Source organism: Suillus clintonianus (genome assembly GCF_016758775.1).
Source record: "Suillus clintonianus strain FC179 chromosome Unknown DEU56scaffold_14, whole genome shotgun sequence".
NCBI classification, from domain to species: domain Eukaryota; kingdom Fungi; phylum Basidiomycota; class Agaricomycetes; order Boletales; family Suillaceae; genus Suillus; species Suillus clintonianus.
In genome coordinates this window covers 45,713-70,208 of record NW_024539238.1, presented here as the reverse complement: position 1 = coordinate 70,208, position 24,496 = coordinate 45,713, and the positions used below count along the sequence as shown (strand labels likewise).

The following is a 24,496-nucleotide window of genomic DNA, read 5'->3' as shown; positions in this document are numbered from 1 at the left end:
TGAATTGTGCTTCGTCATTAACCAACAGGACGTCGATGGGGTCAATCAATCCTCCGTTCGTGGTCTTTGGGTACGGCTCACTGATATTCAAGGTAAGACAGTCAGCCACGAAAGGTATGGTAACGACTCACTATCTGCGCGATCATTGGCGGTATAGCCCCCACCTCATGTCCAATCCCAAAGTGAGCGATCAATCCATTCGGCTCAGCAAACATGTTATGGATCTGGCCTTCCGCAGCCCCCGGATTCCTTAAAGGTTACGTGAGGCGCTTCGCTCAGGAATCGCATGATCATCGTGGCACACCCGAGGTGTGTCCCACTCATCGATCACTGTACGCGTCCGCGGAACACCTGACGTAGATCCATCGTGAACTCACAGAATCCGGGGCGTGTGGTGACTCTTATCCACAAGGAGGATTGGGACCACTTTTCTGGGTCTGTGAGTTTATCTCTTCGCGTCTTCTAGGATATCCGCAAACACACACTAGGATGCTTTCCCGGATGAAGATATTGTTTGGGGCAGGGGTTTTCCATCTGAAGGGGGTTCTATCCTTGCTGATAATGTTCCTCTCCACAGGAATATCGTACACGATTGACCCCGCATACGAGGCAGAAGTTAGGGAATATTTGGGTGAGTTCGACACCACCAACGACGTCTAGGCTCCACAGTCCAAGTGTTGACACTCGTGGTGCCCGGAAAGATTACAGAGAAAAGGTACGTTGTTCAACAGAACTAAGGTACCCGATTATCTGAGGTAATATAAATGCCTCAGGACGGATATACAATGGAGACCCTGCATGTTCACACCATAGAGGATGAGATGGAAAATATTACCATTCACGATGTATGCAATATGCTTCACTTGCCTCACCCAACTATTGTTGATTCCTCAGCTCAGGCTTATGTAGGCGTTATATTTCTAATTGAGATGTGTCGATCTCACAAGGAGCAAGTGTTATGTCGGTCGGCCAGATAATCCATCATTTAGTGAGCATCCCACTTTCCTGTTTTGAGTTCAGTCTACTGACGATGCGATCAGTTGGTTCAGAACCATTAGATGATTTGGCACAGCGGATATGGGCCTCAGTGGGGCCCTCTGGACCAAACAAGGCTTGTCAAGCTTCCTCCAACTCAAAGCAAATTTGAGACCATCTCCCCCAGGAGTATCTGTATCGTCTGGCGGAATCAGTTCGTCAGCTTGCACCAGAATCATTTGACTCACACTTGTTTGCTCTAGAGGTACGTCCACGAATGACTACCTGACCAGGTGACCCGTTATTAATGTGTCATTTGAAGGAGCGACTGCGAGCGCTCGACAAATCGGCAAGTGAAGATAACTAGTCAGCCATTTTGTCGTTAGATATTACCAAGATGGATGAATTCATCTACGTACCTCAGATATGTACACCGCTGGAATATAGCGCCCATATACTACCCCGCAGTTGAGTATCATGGCGATGAGCCTACAGTAACTGGCCCCCGCACACTGACACGCCCTCGGTTATTATTGCAACAAGTTCTCTGGATATCAACTGAGGCTTTCGGTCAATGATAATAATATCCCGTGATACGTTCCATCTCGCTTTCCACGCTTTCCCTGAATTCCTCGCAACCTACATTGAATGAATTTCGATACAGTACAAGAGATTTCTCATAAGAAAAGTGAGGGAATAGTTCATTTTCTGGTTCTCAACACAGTACAAATACGGGCGATGTTCTACAAAAGCAGAGGGCACGCCATCAGGAAATAGACACATTTGCCGTCCAGCGGATGTGCATGCCCATGTTAGAAAGCAAGTGACTGATAGCAAATCCATCAGATCCAAGATCTAGATAGATTATATTACGGAGCATTGCGGAGCAAAACGACAAGTAAAAAACAAACAAATTCGTCCAATGACTGCAACGAGATCTGGCTAAGCTCTGTAAAAATGGCCAAAATTTTCATGTTTTCGGGGACTGGCTGAGCACCGCACCGTAACGAGTTGTATAACTGATCTCGGAGCGCGGAGATGATGACATGAGAGGTGTTTCACGCAACAGGGGTGTCCGCTCGAAGGACGGCACTCGCGTTAGACTTCGTTCTCGCTCCACAATCCTTCACAGATGATATATTAGTGACAGGTGTAAAAGAGTGATGATGGTGTACGAACCCTCGCATTACAGCAGACGTAGTCATTCGCTTCGCACGTCTTTTACTCTGGTTATCCTCGTATCGATCTGTTTCGTCCACAATTTCTTCTGATATGATCTCCTGCAAAAACATTATCCCTGGATATATACCGGAGCCCAGGTCAGGCACACCTCAATGATGTCTAGAATATGGATCTCAGTGATGGGACAAGGCTGCCTGGGAAAACACACCTTCGAGCGTAATCACTCCAATCCCACCGCCTGAAATACCAGGTGTCCGACTGACAAGTAGTAGGTGGGCACGTCCTGTTTGACTGCAACGCATTCATCAGAGACACCGCAGAAGCTCAAGTGGAAATTCTCACAAGTAATCTAGCGCCTGGAAACAGTTTATACTAGGATGTGCTTCTGGAAGAATGGAGAGCTTGAAATCCGAGACTGGGAGAGCTCGCGCCGGGTCGTATACCAACAGCTGACAAACAACTTCAGCGTCTAGGCAGACTGATATGTAACATTGAAAATTGCCTTCTTGATGAGTAGAAGACCCCGGAATGACAATGGATTCCCGGGTTCATGGATAGGGAAGCGTGAGTAGCCGCTTGTGAGACTGATTAAGCTATTAGTCAAACTAACGATAGAGTGGAACTATGATGTTTACATCGCGTCTACGGTTGCGTGATCAAGAATGGTGTCTGAGCTCAGCGTTACAACATCCTGAAGGTCCGCAACATATCAGCAACACCGTCCCGTCTATCGCGAATGAAACCCTTACCTTGATGGGTGTCATGATTGTCTCCACATTCTTCGTATTTAGCTCCAGCACACCATTCAATATGCTAATCTCGTCATCCCGTAGCGGTTCTTCTCCCGTGCGATGGAACTGAAGAAAAGATTTAAGCTCGGCCTTCTTGTAAGTATGACCCTCATTCTGGCCCAGAACGTAGTCAAGGAGCTTTGCGGTAGGGTATGCGACAGGAGCTATTTGCCTTTCGGAGTTATTATGTCCTCAAGACGGTGTTAGAATTACATACCAAACAAATACATAAGGCAGAGCACGAAAGGCGCACACCGTGCACCAATTGCAAGGCCATACCTGACACTGGCAGCCTGCGGTATAATTCTGCATAGAATGCGACGGCGTCAATCAGATAACTTGTCACTGATCACGGAGCACCGTACGTACTCTCTGCCAAAAAGAAGAAGGCGTGTGCTCAGCAAGTCCAACTCAGGGGGGGCTAGAACGTACCCAAAAATAACTGACATCACTAATCAGCAGACGGTAAACTATCAGCGCATAAAAGATCGTACCTATCGCTGTGGTGGAGATTAGAATGGCAGCAATGCCGCCACCAAGCTAGGACAAATAGCGTGTTAAGCCGAACGATCAATATTCATTAATTTTACTTACGGCATCATCGAGAAAGATAGGTAAACTTTCGTTGACGACCTGCGAGTGTTGAGCTGTTGCAGACGTAGGCACCGGAAACAGCCACTCACGACGTTGCCGAGAAGGAGCACCTGCAATGGGCGATAAGAAATGTGTGCGTGAGTACGTGAATAGGCATACCACTAATACCCAATGGCGACCCTTCTGCATCAGTTTTAATACTGGTCGTGTGACCAATATTGTCAGCCCGGAAATGAGACAAAGCCGTTTTTCAGCCCACCTTTCTGAGCATTGCGCTTCTCCTTCAAATCCTCTGACGACGTAGCCAGGACACGCAGGTGCAATTCATCTAGTCCCATCAGCCCAAGAGTTAATCTATGACGAAAGTTATCAAACATAACACATAAGAATCTAGACCGGACAACCTCACCCTGCAAATACACCTCCTGCAAGCACAAGGATAGCACTGATAGCGATTTTCCACCAGAAGACGGGTGAACCCACTGGCTCTCCCGTTGTCTCAGGGGGCTCCATGAGCAGCGAGCGGGCGAGAGCGATAATCATGGTCCAACAGGAAAAAGGAAAAGAAAGGGCTAAGCTCTCACGTTTCCCAGGAATTTTGAACGTAATCAGACGGTTAAGAAGCCTTGGCAAAGCCCAATGACATGAAGATTCGTGTTGCGAAAACTCCGGATGGATTTCAGGTCGTTCGGGAGTAAACCACCTCCTAGTCACGTGTAGATTTCCTTGTTCGGAACCCCAACCTTACCGGCGGCTCGGCGCGGGGGAATACAATTTTATCTGTGACAAGCGCTTGGCGAGGCATGAGTGTTGTCACTGTTGTGAACGCCATCCACATCGTTCCAAGGCTTATAGCTCGTTCACATCGTGTGCATCCGCCTCCTCCTGGTCTACTTTGTAACGCTCGTGTCAGGTTTTTTGGCCAGTCCAAGAAACTATCAGCTGCAATGTCTACTCGTGTTAGATCACCAACATCCGATCCCGAGGTATCTGCGCCAGTGGAGAAGAAGATGCGATTGGAGGAGCATGTCCTGGACGAGTCCAATGTAACAAAAGAAGATAGTGTCCTCGTGGTGCCTGGACCCTCCAAGAAAGCGTCGAAATCAGCGAAGAGGAAGCAGAAGCGTGTCTTGCCAGAGCCTTACTCCTCAGAGGATGTGTTATGGCGCGACATTGTCGCGCTGCTAGGAGATGATACAGTCGAACATGCTCTGCAACAAGGCACCCAGTGGGAATCGCCGTTTGATTTCCGCGAGGAGTTGGAGGTGGAGGTATCTAAATTATCTTCCAATGGTGCGGACAAGGATGTTCCCTATTTGTTCATTGATTTTGACTAGCCTCCACGGACACCAGGCGACGCCATGGCACGTTCTCCCGCGCCTCATGCTCCTTGGGTTATCGTCGCACCATTTGCATTACCAGGGGAAAGAATTCGTGTTCGAGTTTATCGCAGTTCGCGTCTACATTCATTCGCCGACCTTCTTGAAGTCGTTTCGCCAAACCTTGACCTGCGCGACGACAGCCGCGCGAAGTGTCGCTACTTTGGACAGTGTTCTGGTTGCCAGTATCAGGTCAGTTGGGTTTCTCCCAGCTTTCGCGTGGATATCAGCTCCCGCGTTTGGCCGGACGTATCATAATTCTAGTAGTCATATTATCTTCATTCGGCCGCTGACCATTGCGTGTTAGATGCTTTCTTACGATACTCAACTTGGAATCAAGCGCGATGTGGTCATCAAAGCCTATGAAAACTTCTCAAGTACACCTTTCATTCATTCATTTCTGATACATTCACTAATGTGACTAGATCTTCCCAAGGAATCCATCCCAGACGTACTTCCGACCATAGCCTCGCCACTTCAATACGGCTACCGCACGAAAATAACACCGCATTTTGAAGCCCCACCAAAAAAAGCACGCAAGGAGGCTGAATCTGGTTCATCCAATTCAACAGAGAAGCCTGGTTGGCTAAAGATCGGATTTAATGAAATCGGAAAGAGGACGGTGTTGGATATCGAGGTGACAATAATGAACTTCAAATGTTATTATTTGTACTTAGCAGTTTCAGGAGTGTCCTATTGCAACACCCGTGTTGAATGCAGCATATGGACCTATACGGGAGGATGTAATCAAGTAGGTGAGTTGTATTTGAAACTCGACTATATCTAAAATCGATCAGGAATATATGGGGCTACAAAAAAGGTGTTTCATTGCTTCTTCGCGACTCCATTGAGCACATGCCCTCCGATATCTCGTCTATCCCCGGTCCGGAGGAAGAAAAGCACATCTGCGTCACGAACCACAAGGAAACTGTCCGTGAACGCGTGGATTCTACATATTTCGAGTTTCCGGGGCATTCATTCTTTCAGAACAACAATTCCGTGCTTGTCCCGCTTACCTCCTACGTAAAAGATGCGATCTTCCCTTCCTCGAAATCGTCTGGGCCCACGCATCTTGTGGACGCGTACTGCGGTTCAGGTCTCTTCTCGTTGATGCTCGCGCCTCATTTCGACACCGTCGCAGGTATCGAGCTTTCCGCCGAGTCAATCAAGTCTGCTACCGCGAATGCTATTATTAACGGCCTCCCGCAAGGGAAATGCTCATTTTTGGCGGGTGACGCTGCGAACATATTCTCGACAGTTTCGCACTTCCCCCCTGATAAAACAGCGCTGATAATAGATCCGCCACGCAAGGGCTCTGATGAGCCATTCATCGAGCAGTTGGTTCGCTTTGCGTGCAGCACAGTGATATATGTGAGCTGCAATGTGCATACACAAGCGCGCGATGTAGGGATGATCATGGAGAGGATGGAGCGTGAAGGGGGTGGGAAGAGATATGTCCTGGAGAGCTTGAGGGGGTTCGATTTATTCCCACAGACGGCACACGTGGAAAGCGTAGCGGTGTTGAGGCTGGTTTAGCCCTGATCGATGTTAGTATGTATTACTGTGGGGTCAAAAGTCTCAGCGACACTTGACCCGACAGTAGTAGAAGCTCATCCCTTGTGCGTCGTTAGTACGTAAGTAAGGTAAGCATCCTGATCAGGTGTTGATATCAATCTGATATGTAGACCTTATCAGAATTGTCATCAGACTCGCCGTTCTATGTGCAGTCAGGGAAATTTCGAAGTACTTTATTTCACATACTTTCTTTGTGCCAGCTGACCTGACGTGACGCCAATCACACGAACTTCAGGACCCCGGCTGCTCTTTATTTCACAAATTTTGAGTGACTCTTTGAAGTGTGCACGCCGTACCTTGACTGTAGGGGATTTGCGTGTACCAACAAGGTAAATTTACGTATGTTGCACTATGTTTCTGACATACCCCCTGGCGTATCTATATTTTAGACAAACCCGCCGGAACTTCCCAGCAAATATAACAAGAAGTGAAGCAAATGAACACTCACGGATCGTGGAACTCGCATCGAGTATGCTCTTACCGCATGTTTGGTACCTTTATCACCGCCTTACTTCGAATTCTTGTTAGGTCTAGCAGACCATGGCAGGTCACTTGCCCCAAGGCTCTCAGCGGCTCTCGAAGCGTTGTATGATAATGTAAGGTCGGACGATGATGCCGAAATCACTCATCACGATGCCAATACCGTTGGAGGAAATTAGTTGTGCGTTATCGAGCGTCGACATTCATGACTTTCTAGATGTGGCACAAGCAGCAATGAATCGTGTGGCAGTACTAGTTGTGCAGAAGAAACCGCTGCAGAAAGCGGAGCTTTGTCGTCATGATGGAATGTTGTACGGCGTTGAGTGCTGGTAGCCACCACGTAACAGCACGTCGCTGCATCAAGTGTCGAATGACATTAAATTCCATCTGCTGCCCACCAGGCAAATTGATCCAGATGTAAGCCCTAAATTCAATGATTCCAATCACACGTCCACTTCAACAAAATCTTACCGTTATTCACCAGCACATCAGCACCCTGATTGGACCCGCGGCGACATGCCAGCAGCCTCTCGCGCTCACGAAGCACCTGTTGGTTATATGAATGTCGGTCAACCTACAATATTTCAAACATATAGATCATGCATGATCCATGTGGCGATCCGATCCTATTCATCAAATACCCACCATTTCATGGTGGCCATGATCGAGTCAGCTTGAGCTCGTCAGATTGATGAGCATTTATAAGAATATGGGTCGGACTGATAACTCGCATTTTCTCTCTAGTCACGATCGCCATGGGTGACGGATACAACATCGTCTCTCTAGCGCCGGCCCAAATGGATGGCTTTGCCAACTCGGGAAGCCCTGTTGCACTCGGTGTGGGTGGTGCCATCTGTTGAGCGTAATCATGAATAACCCCGTTGAACACTGTTGCAGTCATCGGAGCACCGTACGTGAACTTGATTGTCGACGTTGAGTCAGTTATGTTGAACCTTGTTAGACCCCTGTTGAACTGATTTGATTGTTCGTCATGGTCAACAACTGCTATCAGCCCGCATGCGACCACGAAAGAGAGATCTAAAAAGCTTCTGACCATACACTCTGTACATGTTGGTATTCTTGCTGCCGCCGCCGCGCCATGAGCGGTGCGGACATTGTTCTGTCCGTCGAAATGTGCTTACATCGAGTCATTGTAGTATTGGCCGCACTGCATTTGACCGCCTGGTGAATCTTTTAGAGCGGAGTCGGCTCACCCCTTGTACGTTGTTAGTACGGACGCAAGGTAAGCATCTTGATCAGGTGCTGGTATCAATCTGATACATCTTATCAGAATTGTTATCAGAACTCACTGTTACACAGTCAGGGAAGCTTCGACGTTCTTTGTTTCACATATTTCCACGTGTGGGCCGATTCTATATGCTCTGCCTAACACCGATAACGTGAAATTCTAACACGCGTTCACAAATTTTGAACAATTTGCTTCCAAGACGCGGCACTTTTGAGTCTTCGAAGTGTCAATGCCGTGCCTGGACTGTGGGGGATTTGCGTATGTACCAAAAAAGGCAAAGTTCCATATGTTACACCATGTTTCTGACTTACTCACTGACGTATGTAGATAAACCCACCCGTTCCCAACAAAAATGACGAGAAGTGAAACAAATGGGTGCTCGTGGGCCACGGTCCTATGTCGTTCAACGAAGAAACATGGTTGACAACCATCGACGGGTCTGCTCTTATCGTGATCTTTGGCACCTTTATTGCCGCCATACTTCTTGTGCAAGCAGACCACGGGCCCACGGCAGGCCGCTTCCCCCAAGATTATCAGCCTCAGAGTGTCGTACGATAATACATAATCGGCGTATGATTCCATCATCACTCGTCACAATGCCAGTACGGATGGAGGAAACTAGCTGCGTCATCTAGAGTATCGACACTCATAGTGGACCTTCCAGACGTGGCACAAGCAATGATAAGTCGCGTGGCAGTACCGCTGCAGAATGAGGAGCTTTGTCATTGTGGTAGAATGTTGTACTTAGTGCGGGCAGCCGCCACGTCACTGTATTGCATGTTGAAGGACATTAGTATTGTATTTGGCACTGTCCTGGCCAATTGATTGGGTATAAGCACTAAATCTAGACACATGTCCACATTTCGACGAAGCCTTGCCGTCATTCACCAGCATGTCAACGCCCGGATTGGACTTGTGGCGAAATGCCAGCCGCAGCCCCCTCGCATTCACGAAGTACGTATTGGTTACTTGCCTACGATATTTGGAATGTATGAATCAATCGTGCTGGTCGAAGGTGGTCGAGGCTAGGTGCCAAGTCTCCGCGGCCGTTCGAGAATATCTGCCTCGGTCATGACGTATGAGCTTCTCCGATGGTATAAATGATTTTAGACTTGTTGGGGCTAAAGGTGCTGGCGTATAGAGCAGGTATTGGGTCGGCACCTATTGAAGATCTCTTGGAAGTGCGGGGATCCGAATTCCGATCAAAGTTGCCTTTCTTAGACGTTTGGATAAAGTTCAAAACTCTGAGGTGATCTTGATCGAGTCATTCTTGTCAAACATTTTGGCCTAGTCATGCTGTCAACGTGCTTATAAAAATATGGGTCGGACTGATAACTCGCATTAATATTTGCTCTTTAGTTCCAATCGCCATGGGTGACAGAGACAGCGTCGCTTCTCCAGCATCGGCCCAAACGGGTGACTCTGCCAACTCGGGAAGCCCTGCTGCACTCGATGTGAGTGTGTGGTCTGCGAAGCGTAGCCATGAATAACCTCGTTGAATACTGTTGCAGGCATCCAAGCTCAATATCACACTCGCAAAGACACTGAAGCCCCTGCAGCCCATCGAGACGCTGCGTTTCGGCCAGGTGAGCAATACCTCAGACAACCATATCCGTATAGTTCTAACGAATGATGCCAGACATTCTCGGACCACATGGTTGTTGCAACTTATGACCCTGAAACAGGGTGGTCCGCGCCTGAGATCAAGCCCCATGGGCCCATTACACTTGATCCTGCATGCTCGTGCTTTCAGTACGGCGGAAATGTCTTTGAGGGCATGAAGGCTTATCTTGGGCCTGATGGAAAGGCACGCCTGTTCCGCCCAGACATGAACATGCGTCGATTGGAGAGGTCTTGTGCACGTCTCGCACTTCCAGTGAGTAGCATGACGTCCATGTAGGGAGTGTATCTGACTTCGTTCCTCTATGCAGCCCATCGACGGAGATGTCGTGTTGGAATTGGTAAAGTGTCTGGTGAATCTTGAGAGGCGCTGGATACCCAAGGAATCGGGATACAGTTTGTATCTGCGCCCCACCGTCATCGCAACTCGCCCAGGTTTGTGATATCAGTCAAAACTATACGGTCGTTTACCTGATAGCGATGCAGGTTTGGGGGTGATAGCGTCTGACCATGCTATACTTTACATTCTTGCATCGCCAACTGGACCATACTATCAAATGGTGAAGCCTGTTACTCTTCTTGCTGTCAGCGAGAATGTGCGCGCGTGGCCGGGTGGAACTGGGGGTCACAAAGTCGCTGGGAACTACTCACCCAGCTTCTTGCCCCAACGAAATGCGGCAGAAAAAGGCTACGACCAAATTCTTTGGCTGTTTGGTGAGGACAGAAGAATCACAGAGGCTGGAGCGATGAACTTCTTCGTTGTGGTCAAGAGGGATGATGAAGATGGTGAGTTTCAATTGGAAATATTAAATGTATATAAATGAACTGATGCGTTGAAGGCGTGGACCTTATCACGGCGCCTTTGGACGGTACTATTCTACCTGGAGTCACTAGAGCATCATGTCTTGCGCTCGCAAGCGATCCAGAATTCCTGGAAGAAAGCTCACTACGCTTGTACCCACAAGAAAAGGTGTATACGTTGAGTGACATCGCGAAATGGTCGTCCGAGGGCAAATTGCTGGAGGCGCTAGTGGTAGGCACAGCGGTGATTATCGGACCTTGTAATAGAATTGGGTTTGAGGGTCAGGACATCGTGATTCCTGGGGCCGGGATGGGCCCAGTTGGTACGGCACTGCGGAAGAAGATTCTTGATATCCAGGAGGGTAGAACAGAGTGGAAAGGATGGGGCGTCGTCTGCCCTTAGTGGCATGTTACAGCTAGAAACAGCATTTGGCTCACACCTGCCTACCAAAAATGGGCAAATCCATTTCACATGTTGCTAGATGTGGAAGTTGGTCCGTGCGCGGGCCAGTTGCCTTTATAAACCTTTGCTCTTGATTTTGTTTGTTCATCTCTTGTGCTCGGGCATGTACTGTCGCCAGTGAGGTCTTTACCGAGGCACAGTCTTTTGCTGATTGCAAATTACACATCCGAACCCGTCTGTTAGCTTCGGCTTCCAGCAATTTTTGCAAACCCCTTCGCCGTGATGCTTTTGTTTGCGAAAACGAAGCAGAGCGAAATCTTTCCTCTAGATCAGAACCTTGCGACGGCTATCTCAGCTTGTATTTGCGTATCTTATTTTGTCAATCTATAGTTATTTGCAATGACAAACATGCAGTTTCTTGTTTTCAACTACACTAGGATCTTTTGCGAGGCTCAAGTTTGAAATTTGAATATGCACATCAGGAAGATTATGGTGGCAAGGATGAGACCTAGCCCAGAGGTGGAAGAGCTTCCAGGCGGCATCACAGCGGAGAAGAGAGCACTGTAGCGTCACTCACGCATATGCAGACTGCCTCGTTTATGAACAGTCCTGCATGGACTAACCAGCGAGAACGTGAAACCCTCGACACAAGCAGTGTATCCCTATTTACGACAACGGCGTACCGCCATCCGAGTCTTATTTTCCACCTCCCAATTATATGTCAAATGTGGGTCCCGGGTGATAGATATCCCAGTGGCTGGAAATTGATGCCATCATCTCCAACTCCATGACGATCGAGGGTAGTATGTGTTTTGTTGCACAGGTTCGCAACACGCTTACCCTGTTCGGTATCCTTATCATGTGAATAGCCCAAGGGGCGCTGCCAGTGGCAGGTTGTGCAGGTATGTCATCGTTATCTTTGGACCTACGTACTTCTGCCAACCAAGATAGGACCTACTAGGTGGCCACAAAAGCACTGCATGGTGATATGGCTATTTAGCACTGAACACGAACATGATCGCCATGCGCCCACTGACTTGAAGTTCGTCGCTCCCTCACACCACCATCGAACAGGATGACCCTAGTCTCAAATGATCCTATGTGGTGGCCGTCCATTGATTCGTATCGTATCGCCAGTTATTTTATAGGTTCGTGGACAGTCAGTCGGACAGTGGTTATCTCGATCTAACCTTTTTGCAGTTGCCGCCACTGCTGGGGTAATGTACGATTGGGGTGAGCGAGATAATGTTGAAAGAACTACTGATATCCTCATCGCATTTGCAGTATTGACATTCGGACATGAGGTAGGTTGGCGCCACGACCAGAGCGGCCACCTCACTAATAATGGTTTAATAGGTTGAACTTATTTGGGTGAGCGGATCACATCCGAGTCATGAGAACAACATTTGATTTGCGGTAGAGGCAACGCTGGTCCCTCATGACTGGCCTGTATCTCAGCGTATGTAGCCTATGTTATAAATGTGGTAAACGAGTTATACTGACTTGAAAATTTCCTAGGCGCGTTATCTTGGAATAATATATGCAGCGTATGTTTGGAATGCTAAGTAATTTGTGTTGTACTAATAAACCGTATTTCACATCAGCATCGGCTTGCTGAGTATGTCTCCTCATATACACCGCCGTATTTGTTTCCTCTGACCAGTGGTGTACAGTATATGTTCCAACAATCTCGGTGACAGATGCAGTGAGTATTCCGCACCGATGCCAGTCACTCTCGTCTAATCAACTGCGCTCCCACATAGGGGTGAGTAAGATCCGCCAGCTTGTTGGTTCAATATAATGACTGCCACAGCTGTGAGTTTTGGCGGAGCGTGTGGTCCTCCTAGGCTGATCACGAATTGTATTTGCCAGGCCATAACGTGTATGTCATATCAAATTCGATGATCACGGTCGTCAATGCAATACTCGGCGGTGAGCCAGCAGTTCTTTAGTTGTATTAACTTAACTAAAACATCATGCAAGTTATCATGATCGCTCGGTTGTATGCTATGTATCAGCGCAGAGATATGCTGATATTGCTCTCCGTCATCTTTCTGGCTGTTACTATTGCCAACGGAGTGACCATTGCAATAATAACGACGCATATGACAGAGGGTAAGCTATAATTATGGATGAAAGACTTAATGTACCATACTCATTAACAAATACCAGAGGAACTTATTCTCTCCGGCGCATATCAGTGCTTTGTTGCATTTGTGGACAACACAAATCTCCCTTATACCATGTACTGGATGTTCACCACTGCATGGGAGGTTTTCGCACTGTGTCTCGCAATCTGGATTGCTGTAAAGCACTTCCGTGAACTGCAACGACCATCGACAGGATGGATCATCAGGGACTGTTTCACGGTATTAACGAAAAGTCACTTGGTTTACTTTACGAGGTGAGCGTATAATGACAATGTGGTTATCTTTTTCCGCTCAAGTCCTGCGTGTGCTAGCTTTGTTGCTGTTTCTTGCTTCAATTTCGGTTATTTGTCTCCGGCGATCACAGCGGTATGCCGATCTATCTGACCTCTGCATGTAACCACAGTTCATCATTTCCATAGGACCCATTTTCACTCGAAAGTCAGATTTATCCTGGTCTTACTCAGATTTTCTTGCTCGTCCAGTTGTTTGTGCTGGGACCACGCTTGATCCTCAGTGTTCGGGAATATCACGCTAAGCATGTGGCCGACTCCGATGGAGGAGTCAGCGTGACTTCACTTGCTTTCCGGGAGCACGTGCATGTGTCAACCAGCAGTAGTGTGTAGTACGAAGAATGACCGATGTGATTTACACTTGTCGAGTACTGTACAGCAGGAGAAAATGGTTTCTTTGGAATTTTGTAGTGGTACGAATATAAACTACTTGCTGAGATCCTGTTCTCAAATACGTGAGGTGCACCAAGACTCATCTTGCCTGTAGGGACCGCAGCCAGTCTCGTTCGCTATGACGATCCGGGTCAGCGGCTCTATTGTGGAGGTCTGGTCTTTTCCCGCACATATGGGGTCACTGCATTGCATGTGACATTTACGTTTAATCCCACGATTGGCCCACGACGAACTCGAGGCTCATGCGAGTCATTTACCGTCATGTCTGCCTAGCTACACACACTTTCTTTTCGTAACTTTCGACATTATCATTATATATCTCTTTTCATCTATCTCCTCAATTTTGTTTTCGCCAACGCTTGCGTGCTATAACGGACCGAGTCACAAGTGGTTCTAGCTGCAAGTAGCTCATCATGTCTGTTGTTGCACCCTTGGTCGAACAGAACATTTACGTTGTTCCATCGTTTGCTCTTGAGAATGGGAGAATATTACGGGAGGTCCCAGTTGCCTACAAGACTTGGGGCAAATTGAATGACACTAGAGACAATGTTATGATCATATGTCACGCATTCACGGGCAGCGCAGACGTAGAGGATTGGTAACTATTGCTGTATCACTCGTTTCAGAGGAATTCTTATGCGTTCCAGGTGGGGCCCTCTTATCGGACGCGGGAAGGCCTTTGACCCCAATCGCTTTTTCATTTTCTGTGCTAATGTTATGGGCTCACCATATGGATCAGCATCTCCTGTGACAATTAATCCAGAGACTGGGAAACCTTATGGCCCAGAATTCCCCCAGACATCAATACGTGATGATGTGCGGTGAGTGGCCTTTACTGTCTCCAACGATGCCTGACCTGAATTCATTTGCAGGCTGCACAAGCTCGTTCTTGACGATTTGGGAGTTTCTAGCGTTGCTGTAGCCATTGGAGGTTCCATGGGTGGAATGGCTGTACTTGAATGGCCTCTGTGCAGCCCCCCGGGTTATGTTCGCCATATCATTCCTTTGGCTACGTCTGCGCGGCACTCTGCTTGGTGTATCAGCTGGGGAGAGGCACAGCGTCAAAGCATCTATAGCGACCCCCTTTACGACGACGGGTACTATGCAACACAACCTTCAACAGGCTTAGCTGCTGCTCGAATGGCCGCACTTTTAACATATCGGTCACGCGACTCGTTCGAGAGTCGCTTTGGACGTCGCCCTCAAGTTCCCCCCGTCCCAGAGTCTAGCGCTGTCACACCTTTATCTATTACACTTGCTGATCATGATCTTGCTGCCCATAACGAGGGTCACAAAAAAGTGACTCGCGCACGCCTCCAAACTCAAACCTCAGCCGCATCATCTCCGCCTCATTCTCCAACAGAAGGGCAGAACGGCACGGGGTCTATCTCACCCCCTGCACCTTTCTCAGCGCAGTCGTACCTGCGCTATCAAGGCGCCAAATTCGTGTCGCGCTTTGACGCTAATTGTTACATCCATATCACTCGCAAGATGGATACGCATGATGTCGCTCGAGGACGGACTTCCACTACCGAAGATCCTTCTTCGCCAACAGCACAATCAACTGCTCTCGCCGCTGTCATTGGAACTCTCCCTCCACGCGCCTTGGTGATCAGCGTCGAAACGGACGGCCTGTTCACTCCTTCTGAACAAAAGGAGCTTGCAACGCACATACCTGATGCAGAACTCGTTGTCATTCCATCGCCTGATGGCCACGATGGCTTCTTGCTTGAATTCGAACGGATCAACACCCATGTTTCCAGATTCCTTAGGAGGGAGTTTCCAGAATTATATGAGAGAGATGAGGAAGATATCATCGAGGGGGACTTCGCGGTGAAGAAGACGAGCCTGTTTGGAGAGGCTGAGGTAGATATTACACGGTGGTAGGGATCGCTCAACCGATTTTTATGACATTCCAATGTGCTTCTGGTTCTCATGAGGGGAGACGAGTCTTATTTCGTTTATTCCTGGTGTTCTGAATGAGGAATAGATGATCGAGGGGGCAGGTCCGCTCGCTCTAGCGTCAATGCCACTAATGCAAGTTGAATATCATACATTATGTATCATATACAGGTATATATACACGCCAGCATAGCTAGGTTGATAGACGTTTGTCAAATATTCTGCAGACTGTCGGTTTGATAGAAACCTGCATAATGGCAAGGTGGTCACGCTAACTCGCGGGCCGGCGGCAGTTCTTCAAGCTTTGACTAACATCCACTGAATACCGCTGCTTCCACTACACTCATATTGATTGAGGTGCCTGGTTCTGCCCTGCCAACAACGTAGCTCCTTAGACATGGTTCTTTTGAGGTTTGCACCATCTCCTACTGGTGCTCTTCACCTTGGTGGACTCAGGACCGCTCTTTACAACCACCTGTTTGCCAAAAAACACGGAGGCAAATGGATTCTCAGAATAGAAGACACAGACGCGGTCAGTTCCATTCTTCTCTCATCACAACAAAATCTCATTATGTGTTCAGGCAAGATATGTTCCAACCGCGGTGGATGGCATTAGGAATGCATTGGCATGGGCTGGTCTTCCACATGACTTTGGTATGCTGTATGTCACGTTCTGGCTCAAAGCAACTAAAAGAATCTCCATTCAGGTCCTGGAATGGATGGTCCGCATGGGCCATATTTCCAAGTCGGTGTCTTACCACCTGTCGCGCGCCCCGTATACTGAGCTCCACCAGTCAGAACGGCTCGACCTTTATCATTCATATACGCGAAGGCTCCTAGAAGTCCGTTATTTGCTCATCACATCTCTATCCTTTCTTTAACCATTGCCAATTCATAGTCTGGTCACGCATATCGGTGCTTTTGCTCGCCCGATAAACTTGCTGCTACTCGCGAGAAGCTTGCTCGTAGGGGGTCGAATGCCACTTACGACAAGTCCTGCCTCCATCTCACTGAAGAAGAAGTCGCGCGGAGAGTACGCGCTGGGGAGAAGTCCATCGTTAGGCTGAATGTGAGTGCATCTATCGTGCAGTCAAGCCTCAAACTTACTAGTCCCAGGATGACAACCTCCCAGAGCGGTCTTCACCCACTGATATCGTCTTCGGAACCCTTAGGGATGCGCATGCATCGCTTCCAACAGATCCTGTTCTTTTGAAATCTGACCTGTTCCCTACGTACCATTTGGCGTCCATTGTTGACGACCATGAGATGAATATCACTCACGTCCTCCGTGGAGAGGTGGGCGTTCATGTGTTTGTGATGTAACGTCCCTAAATTTCATGCATTCCAGGAATGGCTACCTTCACTACCACTACACCTCGATCTCTATTCATGTCTAGGCCTCAAGCCCCCTCAGTTCGCGCATCTCCCCATCCTCTTGAACCCAAATGGAACGAAGATGTCAAAGCGTAACGGAGATGTGTCTGTCCTAGATTTCATGGTACATCACTTTCATTGACTCACAACTCTGATTTGACGCATTCTCCATAGCGCCGTGGTTGGGAACCAGAAGGTGTTCTGAATTGGCTCGCACTGGCCGGGTGGGGCGTGCACCACGAAAATGGCCGTGCTTCTCCACCCGGAACGCCCTCGACTCAACCTCCCGACAGTACAACTCTTATGACGCTTCCAGAACTCATCGATCAAGTGCGTTGTTACTATTCCATGGGTTCTTTGCGCGTGCTACAACTAGTTGATCCAATAGTTTGATTTATCTTCCCTCACGCACCGCAGGAATGTTCTTGATCCTGCAAAGCTTGCATATCTTAATAAACATCACCTCATGCGGAGCTGGCAGAGCGAGCAAGGTATCGCCTTCCAGGCAAAACGAGTACACGATGTTGTGAAGGCTGCTTTCCCTCATAGGTAGCCCGTTTATTTATCTATCAATTTCTGACCTTGCTGATAGGCTGTTTCTAGTCTATACACTTCTGTGGAGTACATTATGCATGTGATCGGCGTCTTGCAGGTAAGCTTGTATGACCTACTGGTTAAAGTCATCCTTATAAATGCGCCTAGGGTCGCATAACGAATCTTCATGACGTTCCTACACTCGCCCCGTTCTTTTTCGTGGAGCTGGATTATACGTTACCCGAAGCGCACACCATGAAACGAGGGCTGTCAGCTGATGACTACGGCAAGTCGTGCACCATCCGTAGTTGTCATTACTGACCACTTTGCATAACTTTAGACCATGTGTTGCGACGAGTTATTCTGCAACTCGAGTCTTCGTCACCATCTACCCAACCTGATATCGCAGTTTTCTTGCACGATGCGTGCGAGAAAACAGGCCTGAAGTCAAAAGTCTTCATGACTGCTTTGAGGCATGCGCTATCTGGGATGAAAGCGGGACCCAGTCTTCCTGAGATTATTGACGTTCTTGGCACCGAACGGACAGCAGAAAGGCTGAAACTGGCGCTTTCAGCACATAAAACTAGCGATTCCACATAAAATAGCAATCGAAGATCTAATTGTCCATCTGAGCTACCTGTATACAGATGTAGTATGCACAAGTTTCTTGCGAAAATTACGGGAAAGAGATCAAAGCGTTTCCCATCCTCCACTGTCGACTGTGCTCTCAAGCTTACGAGCGACAGCAGTAGGAATACCGTGGTTCAGCCACGTTTTGCGAACTTCTTCCCACCTAGCTGGGTGTATGTATTGACGACGACCGCGTCTGTATGCCATTGTTGAATGTTTAAATAAGATACGGCAATAGAACGGACTGACCTCATTGAGACATCGACCTCACCATGAACATCAAGGTAAGGGGACTGTGCAAATGTCCCGTTGCTGGCGTACAAATAAAGTAGAGAGCATCGTTTCACGACGAAGTAAACACCAATAGCACCGCCACACCTGTAACCATAAAGGGATCAATATCATGTCGTGGCATAACGTGGAGGACTCACTCTCGTGTATGCATATTACACTCCCCCCTAAGCCCCAACTCGTCTTGACAGCAGTGACTCGCCATACAGCACGTCACTCCGCAGATCAGACAAATTGCAGCATCGGTCGGAATGGTGTTGCATCGGTGGCATTTCATTACCTTGTCTCGCTCACCAAACAGGTTATCGAGGATAAGCGGCAGACGGGCGATCCCGTACACAGCAGCGTAGTCAAGTACGACACCGCAATTGAGTTGGGAGGCAGCATGCGAGTGACCATAGTGGGCACACCATCCTGAGAGGGCGTTTTGAAGCGTATCTTGGTTTGGGAGATCTGCCAATGGAGGAATGCCAAGTGTAGCTAGTAGACGCTTGTACTCATTGACGTTGGAGGCACCTAGTAATGGAGTTGGGAATGTGAGCGGGACAACAGAGCGACATAGGATTGCTGCCCGTCTGAGGAATGGAAGGGTAAACGCGTAAAGCATCTTCTCGATACGAGCTTCACCAAACGTGTCGAAGACTAGCGTAGCAGTGTGCTCGAAGACCGGTGAGTGTCGTACGACCGACATGAAGAACATACGGACATCGCCGAAGATATCAGCATGGGCACGAGTAGCAGGCTGCTGGAACGCGCTGTACGTCCTGGCCTTGTTGAGGACATAAACCATGCCGATGACTGTGCGAGCCAAACAGGCGTAGTAGCACAAGATCAAGACATGCTGCAACATCTCGGGAGCCACAGCGGCGGTTTCGATGAGTACGGTGAATGGGTCGCGTAAGAGTAAGGGGTACGAGAAGGAGGTCAACGATGTGCGACTCCACTCTGGGAGCAGCCGTTTGATTATGGCTTGCTTGACTGACTCCCGGCCACCATCTGGCCGACCGTCCAATTCAAGAGCAGCGAGTCTTGTCAAGCTGGCAAGTAACCCACGGATCATTCTACTTTGCGTATCTGACAATGATAGCGAATCCGCCACAATACCCCCCGAGGAGTCAGTTCCACGAGCAGCGACCTCGATTCCGGATATAGTGTATCCAACAAGGTCTTCCGGAAGATACATCCCGGCGCCTCTTTCTCCAACTTCTGGTTCAGGGCGCTCGCGAAGATGGCGTGTTTGTTGCGAGACCATCCTAGATGTCAGCATGAGGGTGTCGAGCATCTTCGTTGAAGCCACTGCTTCTGGCTTGCGCACGGCGGCGCCATAACCAGGATCCTGCGCGCTCCAGAACGCAAACTCGCCTGTCCCACTCCTGAACTGCAGACCATCCATGACGCTATCTGGTTTTGACTTCAAGACGCTTATACCCGCAGCTCGAATCCAGTCTGGGAAGGCAATTTGGCTTGCGGGAGCATTGCTGGGGTGGAGAACGGGGAGAAGGACATTGCCCAAGCTCTTACAAAGCGGGCATATGTACTCCTTGCGCTGGATGTTTTCGGGATGACCTCTCGTCGCATGTGAGCGGTGCCGCTGGCGAATGGAGGAATTGTACACTTGGAAACAGTCCAGGTGCATCATGTGGCCACACACGGACGCATGGAGGCCAAAGCGAGTGTACTGTGTGGGGAATCCATCGAAGTTGGGCGAGCTCGTGGTGTCGAGCTCCTCGGCATCGGTTGGAGGGAAAGTGGTGTCGCGCGGACTCGCTCGATCGAGCGACTGAGGCATTGTCATAAGCTCGTTGAGATATTGACTGTGACTGTCTGGGTGTTTCCTGAGCAATCGGCTGGGTTGTACGAGGCCCAGAGAACCGAACGCTTTGGCCTCGTTAAGATCCTCCTGGCAAACGATGCAGGTGCCATACGAGGTAAGCTCGTCGGACGTATCATCCATATCCTGATCATTTTCCTCTTCCTCTTCCTCAAAATTGAGCGAGAAACTCTCTTGTTGAGCTTTCATCTCTGCCATGACGGCATCTTGGCGCGCCTTAGCCGCACGCTTCTTGACACTCTCAACATCAGGTGCTGGCGCAGCGGGGCTTAGGACTTTGCGAGGAGGCTGCACCCCTTCCGGAACATGCTTGGACATCTCTGTGAGAACCCAATCGATGCGGCTCTTGTAGGGTTTGTATTTTTCATCATATTCCATGGCGCATATAATGTCAGCGAGTTTCTTGCCTTCTGCAAAGGGTTTGATGACTGAAACGTGACTGAAGACGGAAGGTCGTTCTACGAGCGCTAGCATGATGAGCTGGAATGCCTGGTCGAGGATAGCCTCGGCGGAGGGTGGGGCCGTCCCCGCAGTGTTGGTGAGCGCAACCACGTTGTATATGGCATAGAACATGACCTGAAGAAGCGCTTCGGATTCCAGGACGGACGGGAGTATCGAAAACGGCCCGGATGTGATGGTCAACGGCTTCGGCACGATGACTGGGTCTTTCACCCCCGTCTTCTTCCGGAGTCTGTTCTTGAGGATGACTTCCACTTCCTCGCGCTTGTTCCGCGTGTAGTGGAAGGTAAATGGGTCCACCTCGTCATAAGCCTCGTCCTTCAGCTCGTACACGCCCGTATCAGATGTTGACTCAGGTGCGCGGAAGTGAGATACATCTTTGAGGACGCGCTCGAAAGACACATCATCCACCATCCTCTCGGAGACACGCTTAGCGAGGTCGGTGAATGAACTTGGCCCTGCCGCAAGCGCGTGCACGATCTCGCGACGGATGGCACGCTGGAATGGGAGCTTAGTAGCGCTGGCTCTCTCGCCAAGAATGGTTATAAGGACGTAGAAGACCTCCTCGACCATGCTCAGAAGATGGGCGCCTTCATAAGGGGACTTCTCGACTTCCCCACGGAAGAACGAGAGGAGGCCGAAACGGTCAAGGATGGAGACGATGATGATATTGGGATCGAGGATGATGAGGGACGACTGGAGGATGAATAGATCTTGGTCGTAGCAGAGCTCACGGAGCATGAAATCGCGATAGTGCAGGAGCTGGCCACGGATAGGGAAGCCGTTGCGGACCCATAACCCTGCCCTGATCTGAGCAATCATAGCGAGCACTGCGAAGCTGATATTAGACCTAGCTGCAATATTGATGAGCTCACTTTACCTCGCAAAGGAAAATCGATTAATGTGAGAATGGCGCCTTCATTGAAGGGGCGTAAAAACAAGTCCCGGACGCCAGACACCCCAATCTCCTTCAACGACTCCTCCGACAAGATATCAACATGCTTCAACAGATCTGCGAGGAGCCAGTGGAGCGAGTGATGGAAGCTGACCCATCCTTCCAGCACGTTGAAATCGACAATCCGATACTGTGCATCACCAAACTCGACCTCGTGAAGCATCGGCTTTGAAAACTTCTCCTTGTCTAGCCTATCTGTCGTGAGCGTGCACACTGCAAGGATCTCCCGCACGACAGTCGTGATTGCCCCAACGAGCTGCGTTGGGTTTGCGAATGCAAAGGCTTCGCCATAGACCTTGATGACGCGGGAAAGCGAAAGCGTTACGTTGAACACGCTGATCCACACCTCCGTCTCATACTCGACATGATTCGAGGCGACGCGCTTGTTCGGGTTGATACACATGAAAACCTGGCACACCTTCACAAACTTGCGTATGTAGGCTGGGTGACGAGCGATAAGCTGTTGGACAGGCCGGTTGTGACAGAGATACCGGAGATCACTAAAGACGGGCATGAACCGTTTGCTTCTGAATGGGGGGCTCTCAACGTCTATGTCTTGTTGGGCAGAAGCCGTGGTGAGAATGTGCTTGTCTTCAATGTGGTTGGTGAAGAAGTTGACGATGATGTCGAGCAGACGTGTCATGAGATCGTGTTGAGAGACAATGTGTAGGGCAACGGATGGTGCCGTGAAAAGTTGGAGGGCGAAATACTTTATGGATGTTTCTGCTTCACGGTCAACCAGAAGGTAGGCGTCAGCGACACGATGGTAGATACTGGCAAAGTGAGACGCTGTGATACGTCAAAATGTGCTTGTGATGACAAGCTACGTTGTGGCGTACCGATTGCAATCTTATGGGGATGTGAAAGTATCAAGATCGAGGCATAAATTGCTTTCAAATGTATCCGGGGTTTTTTCCATAGTCGAGTGTGGTAGACGAATAACCAATCAATACGGCATGGACGCGCCAGGTCTGCGGCGAGGTTTGGGACTTGCGGACCAGAAGCGAAAAATGTGTTCTCCCGCCGTCTCGGCGACAGCAGCTCGGCAGCAATAATTTCTTTGATTATCAACGTATCCGTCCCCAGTCGGCTTCGAGTGAGATCGAGCAGCCACTCAATAATGACACAAGCAACCTGCTCGCGAAAAGTATCGTATGCACGACGAATCGTGACACCGAGTTCGATTTTCGTCATCAAATGCGCTGCTTCGAGGAGCCGGGGGACGTCACCGTTGATGTCGATGATTTCCCGGCCTGCATCGTCAACAGAGTGCGCCATGATACTTGCCGTTTTCCTATCATGGCCAGTAGTCTCGCATATAAGCTTGATGACCTCATCAAATGAGTGCTTGTCATCGTTCCAGATGATGATAGCGTATTGGTCCTTCTGCATAGGATCTGCTGAGGGCTGTAATCGCAGGTCAGCCTCGTGCGGGGGGACGGTCGCTTCATCCGGGGAGTAGTCCAGGGTATCAAGGATAAAGTCGAGTGCGTATGCAATAGTCCGACTCATGAGATCACGTAGGTCGGGCGGGATAGCGACTCTGTATGGGTAATTCTCAACGAATGGGATCTCCTCAGATATGGAGCGCTGGGTGGCTCGAGGAGTGGCGTCAACTGCGCTCAAGGACTGTTCAATCTGCTCTTGGACATGAGGAGCAAGTGGATGGAAAGGACATGAGATGGGTTTACGCCAAGCCTCGATGTCTCCACAATCGCAACAGCCCCCAGCCTGTTGAGCAACGAAGAAGCTGACATTATGATCGGAATGGTCGCTGGAATGAAAGCAACGGCTACAGAGAACGCAACTATCGTCGAGAGCGCAGTCTCTGAAGGGGTAATGTGAATGACTGACAGAATAGCAAACGGGAAACTGACTTGCAACGAAAACAACTCTCTCCCTTGCTAAAGATATGCCCACACGGCCTTCCCGGAACGACGGGATCTTCTGAACCGGCACCAGCAAAGCCCAGATCTGCTTGAACGCTACTGAGAGTGGCGTGCATGGGGAGACTGGAATTGGACAACGGGAGGAAGAGATGTGAATACGGTCCCCAAAATGCATCATAAAGTTCTGATAGGACCTCTGCACGGGTTGCAGGAGAGAAGATATACTTTCGTGAACTTGGCATTGTTTCGAGGGCGTAGCGTAGTCGTGAAAGAGGATCTGATGGCCTGTCGCGAGGATTCATGGTCACTTGATGCCTGGAAGCGTTAAACAATGATATAAAACTCGACATTTCAGTTCAACATGAACTTTCAATTGATCCCAGGCATGAACATAAGACTACAATGATGAAGGATCCTGCTAGAGTGCTGACAAGTAGTACCATAATATCATTATGAGAGGACAATCAGATTATGTAAGCGTCCAGTAGATGGCAAACAACCATTGCTTCCGAATGTACTGCTCTTACTTACCTACCAGCGGGCGAGGACCTAGATCACCGCGTCATGATGCTCGCATGCTGGTAGACCTTCCAATGAAACATACTCAATTCATCATTTGAACACTCATGCAACTGGTTTGCTAGAGTCTTCCCCATGCTCGAACCATCAAGCAGGCTGGTGTTCCCCAGAAAACGCTGATACTTACTTATCAGACACCTCGGGATTTATTTTTACATGCCGGCTCGCCA

The 24,496-nt window shown here is 49.1% G+C and overlaps 7 protein-coding genes across 7 annotated transcripts; 5 read left to right on the top strand and 2 right to left on the bottom strand.

Moving 5' to 3' along the window:
- Positions 1-35: 35 nt before the first annotated feature.
- On the top strand, positions 36-1,264 carry DEU56DRAFT_730589 (ChaC-like protein; the record flags this gene model as incomplete). The annotated part of the gene is made up of 11 exons (XM_041348179.1): positions 36-92; positions 158-182; positions 239-309; positions 380-439; positions 489-525; positions 578-631; positions 702-715; positions 774-845; positions 955-988; positions 1,041-1,115; positions 1,149-1,264. 11 exons carry the CDS (start codon positions 36-38, stop codon positions 1,262-1,264), a joined length of 615 nt encoding a protein of 204 aa, XP_041211692.1.
- A 401-nt stretch (positions 1,265-1,665) lies between these two features.
- On the bottom strand, positions 1,666-4,247 carry DEU56DRAFT_784369 (uncharacterized protein). The gene is made up of 17 exons (XM_041352215.1): positions 3,952-4,247; positions 3,802-3,896; positions 3,702-3,742; positions 3,632-3,652; positions 3,543-3,581; positions 3,443-3,488; positions 3,381-3,390; positions 3,166-3,254; positions 2,911-3,112; positions 2,872-2,875; positions 2,793-2,848; positions 2,660-2,741; positions 2,500-2,606; positions 2,366-2,448; positions 2,306-2,316; positions 2,155-2,255; positions 1,666-2,099 (listed from the first exon to the last, which is right to left on the bottom strand). The coding sequence occupies exons 1-17, from the start codon at positions 4,083-4,085 to the stop codon at positions 1,946-1,948; spliced, it is 1,275 nt and encodes a 424-aa protein (XP_041211691.1). The 5' UTR covers positions 4,086-4,247; the 3' UTR covers positions 1,666-1,945.
- An 82-nt stretch (positions 4,248-4,329) lies between these two features.
- DEU56DRAFT_784366 (S-adenosyl-L-methionine-dependent methyltransferase) lies at positions 4,330-6,730 on the top strand. Its single transcript, XM_041352214.1, has 7 exons — positions 4,330-4,835; positions 4,896-5,113; positions 5,229-5,298; positions 5,347-5,558; positions 5,608-5,672; positions 5,719-6,564; positions 6,617-6,730. The coding sequence occupies exons 1-6, from the start codon at positions 4,346-4,348 to the stop codon at positions 6,455-6,457; spliced, it is 1,794 nt and encodes a 597-aa protein (XP_041211690.1). The 5' UTR covers positions 4,330-4,345; the 3' UTR covers positions 6,458-6,564; positions 6,617-6,730.
- Positions 6,731-9,522: 2,792 nt separating this feature from the next.
- Positions 9,523-11,477, top strand: DEU56DRAFT_784359 (aminotransferase). Its single transcript, XM_041352213.1, has 6 exons — positions 9,523-9,679; positions 9,737-9,811; positions 9,865-10,101; positions 10,157-10,280; positions 10,332-10,631; positions 10,685-11,477. The coding sequence occupies exons 1-6, from the start codon at positions 9,596-9,598 to the stop codon at positions 11,047-11,049; spliced, it is 1,185 nt and encodes a 394-aa protein (XP_041211689.1). The 5' UTR covers positions 9,523-9,595; the 3' UTR covers positions 11,050-11,477.
- Positions 11,478-14,103: 2,626 nt separating this feature from the next.
- DEU56DRAFT_784342 (Alpha/Beta hydrolase protein) lies at positions 14,104-16,018 on the top strand. Its single transcript, XM_041352212.1, has 3 exons — positions 14,104-14,480; positions 14,530-14,703; positions 14,755-16,018. The coding sequence occupies exons 1-3, from the start codon at positions 14,296-14,298 to the stop codon at positions 15,767-15,769; spliced, it is 1,374 nt and encodes a 457-aa protein (XP_041211688.1). The 5' UTR covers positions 14,104-14,295; the 3' UTR covers positions 15,770-16,018.
- Positions 16,019-16,026: 8 nt separating this feature from the next.
- Positions 16,027-18,292, top strand: DEU56DRAFT_929128 (uncharacterized protein; the record flags this gene model as incomplete). Its single annotated transcript, XM_041358665.1, has 12 exons — positions 16,027-16,316; positions 16,366-16,438; positions 16,492-16,529; positions 16,579-16,626; positions 16,683-16,853; positions 16,901-17,080; positions 17,133-17,282; positions 17,333-17,488; positions 17,547-17,707; positions 17,762-17,810; positions 17,861-17,996; positions 18,033-18,292. Exons 1-12 carry the CDS (start codon positions 16,182-16,184, stop codon positions 18,290-18,292), a joined length of 1,557 nt encoding a protein of 518 aa, XP_041211687.1. The 5' UTR covers positions 16,027-16,181.
- DEU56DRAFT_784334 (uncharacterized protein) lies at positions 18,283-24,197 on the bottom strand. Its single transcript, XM_041352211.1, has 6 exons — positions 23,736-24,197; positions 22,698-23,686; positions 21,784-22,647; positions 18,754-21,733; positions 18,572-18,700; positions 18,283-18,518 (listed from the first exon to the last, which is right to left on the bottom strand). The coding sequence occupies exons 1-6, from the start codon at positions 24,095-24,097 to the stop codon at positions 18,383-18,385; spliced, it is 5,460 nt and encodes a 1,819-aa protein (XP_041211686.1). The 5' UTR covers positions 24,098-24,197; the 3' UTR covers positions 18,283-18,382.
- Between the last annotated feature and the right edge of the window lie 299 nt (positions 24,198-24,496).

Excerpts from the sequence above, each read along its gene's own strand:
- DEU56DRAFT_784369 (XM_041352215.1), bottom strand. The coding sequence starts at position 4,085 with ATGATTATCGCTCTCGCCCGCTCGCTGCTCATGGAGCCCCCTGAGACA. Across the intron at positions 3,897-3,951 it reads GCAGGAGGTGTATTTGCAGG|ATTAACTCTTGGGCTGATGG; the intron begins GTGAGGTTGTCC and ends CTTTCGTCATAG. Across the intron at positions 2,742-2,792 it reads CACGCAACCGTAGACGCGAT|TCTCACAAGCGGCTACTCAC; the intron begins GTAAACATCATA and ends TAGCTTAATCAG.
- DEU56DRAFT_784366 (XM_041352214.1), top strand. The coding sequence starts at position 4,346 with ATGAGTGTTGTCACTGTTGTGAACGCCATCCACATCGTTCCAAGGCTT. Across the intron at positions 5,114-5,228 it reads GTTCTGGTTGCCAGTATCAG|ATGCTTTCTTACGATACTCA; the intron begins GTCAGTTGGGTT and ends ATTGCGTGTTAG. Across the intron at positions 5,673-5,718 it reads ATACGGGAGGATGTAATCAA|GAATATATGGGGCTACAAAA; the intron begins GTAGGTGAGTTG and ends AAAATCGATCAG.
- DEU56DRAFT_784359 (XM_041352213.1), top strand. The coding sequence starts at position 9,596 with ATGGGTGACAGAGACAGCGTCGCTTCTCCAGCATCGGCCCAAACGGGT. Across the intron at positions 10,102-10,156 it reads GTGCACGTCTCGCACTTCCA|CCCATCGACGGAGATGTCGT; the intron begins GTGAGTAGCATG and ends TCCTCTATGCAG. Across the intron at positions 10,632-10,684 it reads CAAGAGGGATGATGAAGATG|GCGTGGACCTTATCACGGCG; the intron begins GTGAGTTTCAAT and ends GATGCGTTGAAG.
- DEU56DRAFT_784342 (XM_041352212.1), top strand. The coding sequence starts at position 14,296 with ATGTCTGTTGTTGCACCCTTGGTCGAACAGAACATTTACGTTGTTCCA. Across the intron at positions 14,481-14,529 it reads AGCGCAGACGTAGAGGATTG|GTGGGGCCCTCTTATCGGAC; the intron begins GTAACTATTGCT and ends TATGCGTTCCAG. Across the intron at positions 14,704-14,754 it reads TCAATACGTGATGATGTGCG|GCTGCACAAGCTCGTTCTTG; the intron begins GTGAGTGGCCTT and ends ATTCATTTGCAG.
- DEU56DRAFT_784334 (XM_041352211.1), bottom strand. The coding sequence starts at position 24,097 with ATGTCGAGTTTTATATCATTGTTTAACGCTTCCAGGCATCAAGTGACC. Across the intron at positions 23,687-23,735 it reads GAGAGTTGTTTTCGTTGCAA|AGACTGCGCTCTCGACGATA; the intron begins GTCAGTTTCCCG and ends TTACCCCTTCAG. Across the intron at positions 22,648-22,697 it reads TCCCCATAAGATTGCAATCG|CGTCTCACTTTGCCAGTATC; the intron begins GTACGCCACAAC and ends GACGTATCACAG.